The sequence below is a fragment of the Olea europaea genome, chromosome 18 (assembly GCF_002742605.1).
Source record: "Olea europaea var. sylvestris chromosome 18, O_europaea_v1, whole genome shotgun sequence".
Lineage (NCBI taxonomy): Eukaryota > Viridiplantae > Streptophyta > Magnoliopsida > Lamiales > Oleaceae > Olea > Olea europaea.
Window position 1 is genome coordinate 17086220 of NC_036254.1, and position 13193 is coordinate 17099412.

The following is a 13193-nucleotide window of genomic DNA, read 5'->3' on the forward strand; positions in this document are numbered from 1 at the left end:
CCGTTATTTTACTATTTCAGCCATCATATTTGATTTCTTCTCTCACAGTTGGACCTCACTTTTCTCATAACGGTTAAAAAATCAATTCTCAAAATCACTCCCAAACAAACTCTTAATTTATGAAATCTAAAATATGGAGAAGAGGACTAATATGATTAAATTAAAATTTTAGTTTGTGTATATAGTTCAGAATTAAAAATAAAAATCTCTTAATTTATCTTCTCTTCATTTCTTCCCGTCTCACCAATATTTTTAAAAATTGTGTACTCATGTATACGAACTTCATTATTTTCGACTAGACGTTGTTACATTTTTTGAAAGAGTAATGCTATTCGTAGTCGCTCACTGCGGTAGTCGCCCTACGTGGCATACACATGACAGGTGATTATTTGATGCATTAATATGGTAGTTTTTTTATTCATTAATGCATCAAATAATCACTTATTACATGTATGTCACGTAGGGTGACTGCCGCAGTGAACGACTGCAAATAACATTATTCTTTTTGAAATCACCTAAGTCATGCATATGGGAATTTGTGAATGCAAGTGTCAATCAATTACGAATAGAATAATTGTCGACAATATAATAAATTCCCACACTCTATTATCTAGTTCTAGACCAACCAATATATCTTGGGACCCAAAATCTCTTTGCCCCTCAAATCTATCACCCCTCTTCAACAGAAAATAACCATTATCCCAGAAATCTCATCCGGGCAGACAATCTACGGATAGCCCAAAAATTGAAACAAATTCCAAATCCAAATTCAAAAATACAGTTACGAAATTTTTCCTAACAAGATCAAAAAATGGCAGCAACCTCTCCATTAACTGTAATTACACCAGTATCCCGTTCCCTGCAAACCTTGAAAACCAGTGTTTCATCTTCACTACATTGTACTACAAATCCAATTCCCAATGTTAAAAAGCATATATTCCAAGTGGGCGTTGGACTTTTGGCCGCTTCTGTGGTAGCAGCCGCCCCTCTGGAAGCTGAAGCCACCAGAATAGAGTACTACGCCACCTTTGCTGAGCCTTCTTGTGAGCTCAACTTCGTTCGTTCGGGACTTGGATACTGTGATTTGGCTGTAGGTTCCGGAGAGGTGGTTCCTTTCGGTCAGCTTATCAATGTGAGTTCATAAAATTTGCTCATAATTTTAACACAAAAGGTGATTGTTTAATTGATTAATCTAACGGTTTGCTTAATTTTAACATGTATGCAACATTCATTTGCACCAGAAGAAAGTTAATGTATCTACAATACTTGAAATTGCACTTGCTCCCCTTACACCTCTGTAATTTGATAATGTGTCACCTTGACTAATCTTTAAGATTGTTGAATAGTTGTTTTTTATTATAACTTTGAAACTCTAAATGAATAAAGATTATTGGAAATTGATTATTGAGTACTAGAATCTTGAATATCTAAAGCACGCTACAATGAAGCTTTTCGTAAAGCAGAGTTGTTCCTAACTAATTATGATCTGTGAAATTTGTGTCATGAGTTGACTATGATTTGCGCTAACTAAGTTAATTCTAACAATGAAAAATGAATAGTCCTCATTGCAAAAAAGAAGAAGTTATTTTGTAACAACTAATTTTCTATGTAAAATCTTAGTAAGAGGGAAGAAAGAAATGACCATAGACTGGGATCGTGTGTCCTTATACAAGAAAATTCTACCTATTTAGTACTTTTGGTCTCTCTTCATGAAAGACAAACATATATATTTCTTTCAAATCTCAGTAGTTAGAACTTAGTTTTGCAAGCCTTTGTTATTGTTAGTCAACTAAGTAGGGCATGAAGCTCCTGCTAATTCATAAATCTAAGGAGCATAGTGCAAACAAAAGGATGGTCCCTATGCATTTCATCCTTTGTGAAAGGGAGGGGGAAAAAAAAAATTAGTACCCCCTTCATAGTCTATAGATGTAATGATCTCATTTAACTATCAACTCAAATGTAATTAAATAAGTGACCGCTTGTGAAAATTTTATGTTCAGTCGTTCTTTCTTACTACCATTACATGGTCAATCAAATTGCATCTATACCTTGGTTCACGACTATAGTTGATAAACAAAACAATCTAGATAAATGAGTAGTTTGAAGTTGTTGTGCACCATAACTTCACCATTGGCACTTTACATCCCATGGAAGTGTGTCTGCATGGCATGTGAATGGGTACCAATGGTGTGGTGCACCATCCTCGTACTAGCATTATAGTGAAATCATAAACAAATATTCTGTATCTTCATTTTTTAATGCTGGACTCAGTAAATTGTCTTATATATTCTCGCATTTATACTCATTAATTTACCTAAAGAGGCTCTTGTTCGAAAGAGAGACTTCCTTAGAATAGGTAAGAAGATGGTAGGATATGATCTCTTGTGGTTGATAAGGATCTAGCTACATTAGATCTGCTAGTAAATATAGTGTACAGAGTGGAAAAAGAATTATTCATATACTCAACCTAAATTATTATGAATTAGGCTTTATTTGCCGTTGTTTGTTAAGGATCTAGCTACATTTGATCTGCTAGTGAATATAGCGTACAGAGTGGGAAAAAAATTATTCATATACTCAACCTAAATTATTAGGAATTAGGCTACATTAGATCTGCTAGTAAATATATTGTACAGAGTGCGAAAAAAATTATTCATATACTCAACCTAAATTATTCTTATCGTTGTTAAGGATCTAGCTACATTAGATCTGCTAGTAAATATAGTGTACAGAGTGGGAAAAAAATTATTCATATACTCTACCTAAATTATTGGGAATTAGGCTTTATTTGCCGTTGTTTGTTAGATTCTTTCTAAACCTCATCTGTCTCGGAAATTCAAATATAAAGAGCATTGACCTGTATGTAATGCTGTCTTGATGTGTATCCAAGATAGCAAATTTCCTGGCAGAATGCCTAGGGTTTAATTTTCCAATGCGAGAACCTGCTGATGGACCCCTCAAGACTAGCCCCTATTTCACATTACGTTATCCATCTCAAAATTAATATATTTGAAGTAGAAAGCCATTCAAAGCTTGTATTCTAAGTTGGGAGTTTATATTCAGTCTATGGATGTGTTCCATATAAACTGGTAGGGACTCATTTAGATACCACATAAGTAAAAGGATAAAATTAAAATAAATAATGGAAGTTCTAGTTGTGACCAAAGGATTGAGAATTGAATCATTATTTATAAATTTCTGCTTGTTTGAGTTGACTTTGCTGCCCAATAACAGGATCCCACTATGCTGCATTTTTAATGTGGCGTCAGATCTTTGGGGTTGGAAAAATCATATATCAAATTCAAATTAGGATTGGCTTTCTATAACTTCAATTCTTGTTGTAGGTGAGGAAAGAAATGGTCTGCTTGCAATAGTGAACTTGTTCCATTAACATATTCTTGATTCCAGATTGTAATGTTATAACTATACTGGCTAAGGTTATAAAAAGATAAATGGGAACGACGAGACAATATATAAGTAGAGAAATTAATGGCAGAGAAAAGTTCATGTTATGAGAACTGGTCAGGATATAGGGTGCTAGGAAAGAAAAATAGAAGAAATAAATTGGTGTAATTTTAAGAACTTTCATTTTCGGTTCTGTCCCTTGCTTAATGAAAGAGATGACTAAATCGACAGTCGTAGATTGATAGGAAGACAGGCAAAGTCGATTAATTTATCTAGTTATATAGAAATTTTATGGATTTTAAAGATTTTCCCTTTCCCGAAAACCAAAAACACGCCTTTACTCTATTTGGTATTTTGCTGCAGGTCCACTATACTGCGAGGTTTGCCGATGGAATAGTATTTGATAGCAGTTATAAACGTGCTAGACCCCTTACCATGCGCCTTGGTCTGGGCAAGGTAGTTTCTTTTTTCTCACACTTATTCTATTTCTTGAACGATTTCAATGCTTGTTTGGGCAGAATAATCACAAGCAGCATAGTATAGCTAAAATAATCACAAGCAGTAAGGGTTGGCTACAGAGATGTAAAGGATGACTACTTTTACATGAAAAAATTGTTTACATTTTTAACTGTTTATGCTATATGCATCCCATTCTAATCTAGAAACTAATGTCCAACGAAATTATCATGATCAGATTTTTTGTCACTTTGATTATGTGAGAAATTATCCTTTATATGATTTTGTCTTAATGTTGGAAACAACTCTGTTATTATTGATTTCTTTGAATTAGTTATCTGATGAAGAAGCGCCCTGATACGTTTATATGTGTGATATAGTTAAGGTGATGGAAATAGTGGTAAATGATCATCGTATTATAAATGTTGGTGGTTGAAAAATTGAGTAAAAAATATGTTATGGAAGTCAAACAATAGGTATTCATGGAATGAAGACAGCTAAATATTACTTCAATGTGGATGCATCAGGAGAAGATAAAGAAATAAGGAGTGTTACGAAGTCAAAAGAAGATGTGTACACGGAATGTGAACAGCTAAAAGGTTACGTCAAGGTGGATGAATTTGAAAAGGACAAAAGTGAATTTATAATGCAAATCATGAGATTTTTCTTTGTAGTTTTGTTCAATAGATTGACCAATTATGATATAACCCTCTGCAGCAAATTTTATATATCTTTTTAGCGAAGGTACAATTTCATTGGACACTTCAGTAGATGTAGCTCTAGACCCAGACTGGAGATTTGCCCCAACTTTATTGCAATTAGGGGTTGTTTAGTGAATACATAGTGTAAAAAGTGATCTCCGAGTTCGCATGAATGGAGTTTCAATGATATATAATCAGACTGTTATATACACCCCTCAAACCTGATGCTAAACTGGAAAGAAGGTTCAATATTTTTCTGGAGGCAAATAAATCACAGACACGTTTTAGTTCATTCAGGGGGTAGTTCAAGATGAAACTGCTGTATTTGAAATCATTTTTTCAAAAAATAAAAAAATTTGTACTTTTTTATACTTGAAAATGTGTGAAGAACCTCTTGCTTGACTCAATTAAAGAGTTGAGTTGGAACTTAAATTTGTTCAAACCAATATAGCATAAGTACATAAAAAAAATGGTGTCTTTTATGAGTCCTAATGCAATGCCTGTGCCAATAAGAGAAGCAATAAACCCTTTTGTCTGAAAATGTATCTTAGCTGATTATGTCTGTTTTCAGTCTATGCTTGCTTCTAATTTTTCAGTTGCATTATCGTATCATGAGAATTTGTTTTGTACAGGTCATTAAAGGATTAGATCAGGGAATCTTGGGAGGTGGAGGTGTACCCCCAATGCAAGTTGGTAAGACGGAGATGATATATAAAAAAACTCTTTTTTTCTATTTCTTCATGATGGTGTTTTTTATGCAGTTCTATAGGACTATGAGAATCATCTCGACATATTGTAACAGGTGGTAAACGCAAGATTCATATCCCTCCACATTTAGCATATGGACCAGAACCAGCCGGCTGCTTTTCAGGTGATTTTTACTTGTTCTAATTATTTGAGAATTAAATAGCTGAGGTTCCGCATACCATAAGCTTGAATACTCTTGGAAGATTTGTGAAGCACTGAGTCGTTTTTGTTGCAACTATCTACTACGAACCAAAATTTCACCTTGTTGCACAGGGGATTGTAACATACCTGCAAATGCAACGCTTGTCTATGACGTTAAATTTGTTGATAGCTACAAGGGAAATAGGAAATAAAGAGGTGTGAATCTAAGCATCAAAACCAAGTGAGTTTCTAAGTAAACTTCTATGGATATCAAGTTTTTCTTTTTGTTGCACATTGTCTAACTGGAACAGTTAATTACGTGACCTTTGACAGGAGATGGCTGGTGCTATACATGTCAAAGTTTTCCGAAATTTATGTACTCCCAATAGTTAAAAACCAAATCCAAAAATGACGTTTGATTTTATCAATGTTCAACTATAGAAATCCTATTGTAATTGCTAGCTGTGAAATGATAATAGAAAAAATGAGTTTCTGCATTTTGGGCAGTGCCACCAATTTTCTATTTGATATAGACATACAGTTCTCTGTCATTGGTCTAAGCAGAAAAACAGAGATAACTTTTTCATACTATTCATTATCTTTTACAACGACCTAAGGATTCTCACACGACGATTCAAACCTCAACCTCTGTATTCTATATTGAATGGATGGTTTTACCTTAGATTTAACAGAAATGGGAAAGTTACTTCCCAGACTATGACATTTGTCCTAACCTTTAATTCTTTGCATTTAAATTTTCAATCCATCTGTCTATCAGGGACCAAAGTACTACAAATTTGAAAGGTTAAAGATTAAATTTTCTAGAATTAAAATATTAGGAACAACTTACATCGGCTACAAGTTTGCGACCTCTACTACAATTGTCCTGAAAGAGAAAATGTCACTGTTTTACTTTTTCATGGAGAAAACCAGTTTTTGCAATTTGCTATACCCTGGTGCTTGAAATCACTTTGCTGGGTTCTAAGAATATAGCCACCTTTTCCAGTTTGTACCCATTAGGCAGATACAAAGGCATTACATGCTAAAGTCCATACAATAAAGCCATAATTGCCTCTCATGGGGTGGACGAGTTGTTGGAATAGATGAGCGTGGAAACCTTTGATCACGAGTTCGATTCCTCGTACCAACACTTTCTTGGTCGAGCCTGTCGCACCGAGCTTACCTAGTGCGGTTTATCTAGCTGGCGTGATTTGCAGGCTATTGCGTCAGTCCGAGAGTTTACCCAATGCATACCCGAAGGGTGGCGGTTGTGGGTTCCCCCTTATTCAAAAAAAATAAATAAATAAAAAATAAAGTCATAATTTAATGGACCTTATAAAGAGGTACTCTTTTTACTAGAATTGCTCAACTCTGCACTCATATAGCATTCCCTAAACAATTCATTGTTTATTTGATTTTGGAAGTATATGGTTGCAACATGTCATATACTTATTGAAGATAGTAGGTCAAAAAATCTCATGGACCACTCAATTTATTACCTGATGCAGAAATAGTTTGGTATGAAGGTAGGAAGAATTGGTGCAGATTCATTTTGTTGATTGAGGCCATTTATTAGTTATAGAGATGTAGGGTATGCTTCATGCTTGGCACGCATAGTATACAAGATTAAAGAAGATTAAGAAAGATGGGTATTCGATAAAATTTGACACTTGTACTGTTCAATTATATCGGTACTGTGATTAAGAAATAGGATGCAAAGCATTAAATTTCCTTACTTTCATTCTTTTCTACATTCATGGCTGTGAATTTGTAATGGTTAAGGTGGTGGGTCTTGAGACCAACAACCCTATTATTTGATGTGTGGAAACAAAGGCGTACAGTTGTTTGTCACAGCCCTATTAATGGATGATGGAATTGTTTCCTTGTGATGTGAGTAATCTTGAATTTGTTAATCAAACAGCCTGTCTGGTATTTGAAATTGAAACCAATTAATATGTCGATCATTTTGAAGTTAGTTTTGCATGTGATGTGTATTCGTTAAGTTAATTGGTTTGCGAGTAGATATAGTATTTAACTCTGAAATTGCAATAATTGGAGTCGAAAGAAACTCGAGTGGAGAAGAAATAAATTATTGGTCTAACAAGGATGTCACAAAAAACTTGGTCACTAGACTTGACAAAGAGTATAAAATACAATAAATATCTACCAAAACTTAAAGAAGAAGAGGGTGGTGCCTAACAATTACAAGTGGGGTTCACAACAGCTTCTTCTTTACCCTTTCAAACCTCTGTTTTGTTTTTTGCAAATATTCTCCCAACAACAAAAGGAAATGCTTTAGTTTGCAATTGCATCTTCCTTTTTTTGCCTTGCCTTTATGGAGCCTTAGAGATTCAATCAACTTTTGGACAATATGATTTTGAATGTAAAAAATTTGTTGCATAAGTTATTTTATTTATGCAACAGATTATTTGAAATGTTCTAAGCTTAAGGAAAGCCGAAAATAAATGAATTATGTTTTCACTACATGGGTGAGACAACCTTGTCACTAACAAAATACACATGTGATGTTAGTTAGACGCGTTGGATTTTTCATTAAAGTCTCAGATGGAGAGGACGGGATGATTTAAGTGAAACAAATAAAAATAAAAATGAGCGAGTGATTCAGAAAAGAAAAAATGGACCAAAATGAGACTGAGCCTATAAGAGCATCTCAAAGAAATTCTTTAAACATGAGATACTTTCTATTTTAAAGAGTCAACGAAACTATTTAAATTATATTTATAATTAAATGCATTCAAAGTATTTTAATTTTTAATGTAAGAAAGTAATATAATAATATAAAGAAAAGTTAGTTAAAATAAAAGATCGAGAAAAATAATAAATACTTTTTCGAAATAGTAAAATTAAGTGTTAAATATAAAGGGCATATTGAAGTATTTCAAAATTTTTACTCTCTAAATTTATAGATGCTCTCTAAATTATAAAATACATTCTTAAAAAATAGAGAGACTCTTGAAGATATTTTAAATTAGTTACTCGCGCTTTTACTTTTGAAACTTACATCTAAAGGAAAAGTTGCATGATAGGTAAGAATAAAAGAAGTTAAAAAGACACGCATGCGCTAAAGTAACTAAGTAAGGGTACCTTAACTTTGAGATCTCACTTTCCTAATTTTTTGTTAATTTCCCTTAAGGATATGCAATTTACTATTGATTTATTAATAAAGTGTAAATGATAAGATTCATTCTAGTCTTGCACTCTCCTTCTAAGAGCTAGACCTTTCCTCTACTTAATTATTTTCCGCTTCTCTATTAATCATTAAAGACATATTTCACAAGGTAAATTATATAGTACTACACAATATTAATTAAGAAAACAAGTTAAAATATAATTTATTATACCCTCTAGTATAAATTTATACTAAGTGTGAAGCTTAATCACCGAACGAAGTCCTCTAGCACAATCACGACCGAGGCAGGATGAGCTAGCGGCTCAAGTTCTTATGGTGTAAAACATGCAGGCAAAAAAAAAATATATATATATGGAGGAGAAGAAGGAGAAGAATTTCTCAATAGCTGAATATTTATTTATTTTTTAAATAATTACAAAAAAACATGCATTCTCAATTCTATTGCAGTCATTAGTTCCACCAAAACCAATTGCAACCAAGATTTAACTGTTGGGTTTGTGACCAAATTATGGTGGAATTTTTTTTTTTTTTTTTTTGGAAATAAATTGTTTCCTCATTTTCATGTGGGAAAATTTGTTTCCTTATATTTCACGTGATTTTTATGGAAATATATTATTTTCTTATTCCACATTATTTTCATTTTTATATTATGTCATGTACCTATAAATAGTGGTATTCTCTTTTAGTTTTGTTCAAACAAGACTCGTTGAGTTCTTGTATTTCTCTCCATATTATCGATTAATAAAACGTCGTGCTTCTACGATTAACTCTCTTTGTTAATTTCTTTATTTTTAAATCTTGTTTCTCGTGCGATCTTCAAAACTTCATATCGCGTCATTAATCTCATTTACTACAATCATTTCGAGTCCAACAAATGGTATCAGAGTTTGGTTCTTATTGTAGATTGGTTGAGGTTTTTCAGAGATGGCTGCTTTGAAATATGATATTCCGTAATTAGATCTCAATACAATGTTTTCTTTGTGGCAAGTAAAGATGAGAGCTATTTTGGCGTAGTTAGATTTGGATGATGTGTTGTTGGGTTTTGAAAAGATACCAGCTAATTGGACAATGGAGGAGAAACAACAAAGGGATCCGAAGGCTTTGTCATTTATTCATCTTCATCTATCCAACAATATTCTACAAGATGTCTTGAAGAAGCAGAAGTTGTATTCCTATCGCATGGCGGAAGGAGGGTTATTGGAAGATCATATTGCCGTGTTCAAGAAAATTGTCGCAGATTTGGAAATGTTGGAGGTTAAGTACGATAAAGAGGATCTTGCTTTGATCTTGTTATGTACGCTGCCTGGCTCTTATGCGTCATTTCGGGACATCATTTTGTATAGCCAGGATACTTTGGCTATAGACGGCGTCTATGATGCTTTGCACTCAAAGGAGAAGTTGAAGCATTTGGTTGGAGCTACATCAAGGGATGAGGAAGCTTTTGTATCTCATAGTGGTCGACGGAGGGGCAAATCGAAGAATAACAACAATTTGTTTTGCTTCTACTGCAGACGTAAGGGACAATTCGGAAGGATTGTGATAAGTTGAGGCGAAAGGTAATTTACCTGTAAATCGTGGAGCGCAACCATTGATTTCAGCCGAAACAATTACAGTTGAGGATTTTTCAAACGGTGGAGATGTGATGTTGACCATGGTATCTGACATGAAATCTAGGCTTAACGAGAAGTGGATTCTCGATTCAGCATATTCGCATCATATGTGTTCCAACCAAAATTTCTTTTAGACTTATGAGGCTGTCAAGTAAGGTGGAGTTGTGATGGGAAACAACCAGTCTTGTCGTGTTGGTGGAATCGATCAAGTCAAATTAAGGTTGCAACATAGGACAGTCAAAACAATTGATCAAGTTCGACATGTTCCAGACCTGAAAAGGAATCTCATCTCACTTAATACTTTGGATGTGAAAAGGTATAAATTCTCTAGTGGATGTGGAGTTTTGAAGGTCCGAATGGGTGTCCGGGTTGTATTGGAGGGCTAAAAGAAGTTTAAGTTGTACATCTTACAGGAAAGCGCAGAACCAGTTAAGAGATATCGGGATAAGTTCAATACCGTGGTGGATATTCAGTTTGATACAGTACCTCTTGTGATGGACTCTGAGTCGATTCAGAACATTGCTCGGAGGAGCATTGGTGATTTCGCTTTGACACCAATTTCAGTGGATACATTGTGTTCATTTGTTACGGTTGGACTCGTGGAGCGTAGGTACAGTGGTATCAATAATATCTTGAATGTTTTTGGGGACATTGAAGACGACAGTTCTAGCAATGGGCCTTCTGATCCGGCATGTGGTATGGTTTCTACTACAGGGTGTGTTTCAACCCTGTTTGGTCAACAATAATTCCTCTATGGAATTTTGGGAACCCAGGATTTGGATTTAGGTGTCACTTGTGGATGCCTTGTAGAGGACGACGATTTGGTTTGGAAAGTTTTGGTTACTGTGTTGGGGAGATTGGCTATATCGATGTAGATGGATCTTGGAGTTTTGTTCGTTGCACTAGAACTTGGGTCAAGATGAAAATTGTTGAGTTTGTGACCCAAATTAGGGTGGATTTTTTTTTTTGAAATAAATTGTTTTCTTATTTTCATGTGGGAAAATTTGTTTCCTTTTATTTCACGTGATTTTTATGAAAATATATTATTTCTTTATTCAACATTATTTCCATCTTTATGCTATGACATGTACCTATAAATAGTAATTTTCTATTTTAGCTTTGTTTAAACAAGAATTGTTGAGTTTTTGTATTTCTTTCTATATTATCGATTAATAAAACGTTATGCTTCTGCGATTAACTCTCCTTGTTAATTTCTTTATTTTTAAATCTTGTTTTTCGTTACAATCTTCATTACTTCATATTGTGCTATTAATCTCGTTCACTAAAATTCTTTCGAGTCCAACATTAACAATAATCTCACATGGGAATTATAGACTACACTCTAAGGGGGGAAAGTTGGCATTCTTTTGTAATTTTTTATTATCCATGGGTCCTGCATGGGACCAACCACATGGGTATGTTCTGTAGGAGTTCCGTACATATGGTTTTCTGTACATTATTACATGATGGAGCAGGCATTTGGATTATCATCACTGAACATTGTGATGTAGGGATCCTCAAATCTGGTGAGTGTTCCATTTCCAGTTGTTGGGTTGTCTACTTTTCTGACAAAACCTGGGGGTGCCTTCTTGTCATACGCTTGAATTGCATAGGGTTGTGCCACAAGATTGTAGGGTACATATGGCCATATCTCTGCCTTTTTCCCTGTTGACTTTGCCTTCTTCAACACTTTGCTCTGTTCTACATATCCTGTTACTGTCACCTTCTGTTGTTTCCTGTCTATCTCCACAGACTTAACCCCTGAAAAACACATTAATACAAGGATTAATACAATTTCTCACTTCAAAATCATTTATATACATAAAATTATGCACACACTGTCATGCATATTTGCTCTCTCTCTCTCTCTCTCTCTGAGTTGTTAGAAAATGTTGAGCACCCTCGCTTAAGGCCTAAATTGAAATAGAAGAAAGTCGGGTTCATTTTGTCATCAAAGACCTAAAACGTGGAAGAGACAGCAAGAAAATGAAAAAAATAATAATAATAAATAAAAATAAAAAATCTCACCACTTAATGAAGACATGGCTTTTTTGACTTTAAGTTCACAGCCATCACAGTCCATTCTGACCTTGAGATTTACAGTTTGTAACTGCTTCCTCCTCTTGTGTTTATATCCACTGCTCATCAAATCAGACAGGTACTCTAAGGTCCCTGAAACTCCCATTTTGTAAATAAAGCTAGACTCTATATTCTTATGCAAATTAATGATTTCAAGAAAATAACAAGTAAAATCTTGAAGAAACAAAAAAAAGGCTTATAATTTAAACAGTGCTGAGAATCTACAAGAGTTAAACTTCCCTCCAAGAAATGGATTCTTTTCTTGCCTACCAACAAATAAAGAGAAGAAAGAAAAGTGTTCTAAAGCTTTTCTCTTGAACTTTCTTTTGAAATCTTTCTTTACGCTTGCTACTTCTTATATAGAGGTACATGTCCAATTATCAGTAGAAAAAGAGTTGGTGGGCTGGTGACCCCTTCAAATAAAAACTATGATAAAACTAAAATTAAGGATTTTAATCAAATGCACTCTTTAAGAGTATTGTTAGTACATAATGCTGAAGAAAAGGACAGAAATTAGCTAGAAGAATAATTTTTTAAAGTGTGACAGTAAAAATTTAGTACCTACAGGGACCTAGATGAAAGGATAAATAATGGAATGAAGAAAACAACCAATAATAGAGGGAGTAGCTGCCACGTTTCGAGGGCGTCTGGTGTGACATGTTTTGAAAGAGAGGTTTGACCATAGATTGAAATGAAATCAACGGTTCATAGGAGGATATATACTGAAAAAGGGGATATGTAATAATACAATAACATTTGTTAGAGCAAACACTTTTGAAATTGGAATATATGAAGCTTCCAGCCTCCTTCACCCAATCTGATAAGAAAGTTGCTACAGCAACAGGGGCGGGGACACAGGTAAAACCTTTAATCCTATATTTCCATTTTAGTTTAGGGTTGGGG

The 13193-nt window shown here is 34.2% G+C and overlaps 2 protein-coding genes across 4 annotated transcripts; one reads left to right on the forward strand and one right to left on the reverse strand.

Annotated features, from left to right (window-relative positions):
• Positions 1 to 625: 625 nt before the first annotated feature.
• Positions 626 to 7301, forward strand: LOC111367623 (photosynthetic NDH subunit of lumenal location 4, chloroplastic). Of its 3 annotated transcripts, none has more exons than XM_022988597.1 (6): positions 626 to 1132; positions 3769 to 3861; positions 5195 to 5255; positions 5365 to 5433; positions 5583 to 5691; positions 6959 to 7301. In XM_022988597.1, exons 1-5 carry the CDS (start codon positions 812 to 814, stop codon positions 5660 to 5662), a joined length of 624 nt encoding a protein of 207 aa, XP_022844365.1. In that variant the 5' UTR covers positions 626 to 811; the 3' UTR covers positions 5663 to 5691; positions 6959 to 7301. The 3 variants fall into 3 exon arrangements, with proteins under 3 accessions (XP_022844365.1, XP_022844364.1, XP_022844363.1); XM_022988596.1 differs by lacking the exon at positions 6959 to 7301 and adding an exon at positions 5762 to 5973; XM_022988595.1 differs by lacking the exon at positions 6959 to 7301 and adding an exon at positions 5784 to 5973 and having other exon boundaries at positions 627 to 1132.
• Positions 7302 to 11545: 4244 nt separating this feature from the next.
• Positions 11546 to 12628, reverse strand: LOC111367624 (heavy metal-associated isoprenylated plant protein 23). The gene is made up of 2 exons (XM_022988598.1): positions 12240 to 12628; positions 11546 to 11972 (listed from the first exon to the last, which is right to left on the reverse strand). The coding sequence occupies exons 1-2, from the start codon at positions 12394 to 12396 to the stop codon at positions 11671 to 11673; spliced, it is 459 nt and encodes a 152-aa protein (XP_022844366.1). The 5' UTR covers positions 12397 to 12628; the 3' UTR covers positions 11546 to 11670.
• Between the last annotated feature and the right edge of the window lie 565 nt (positions 12629 to 13193).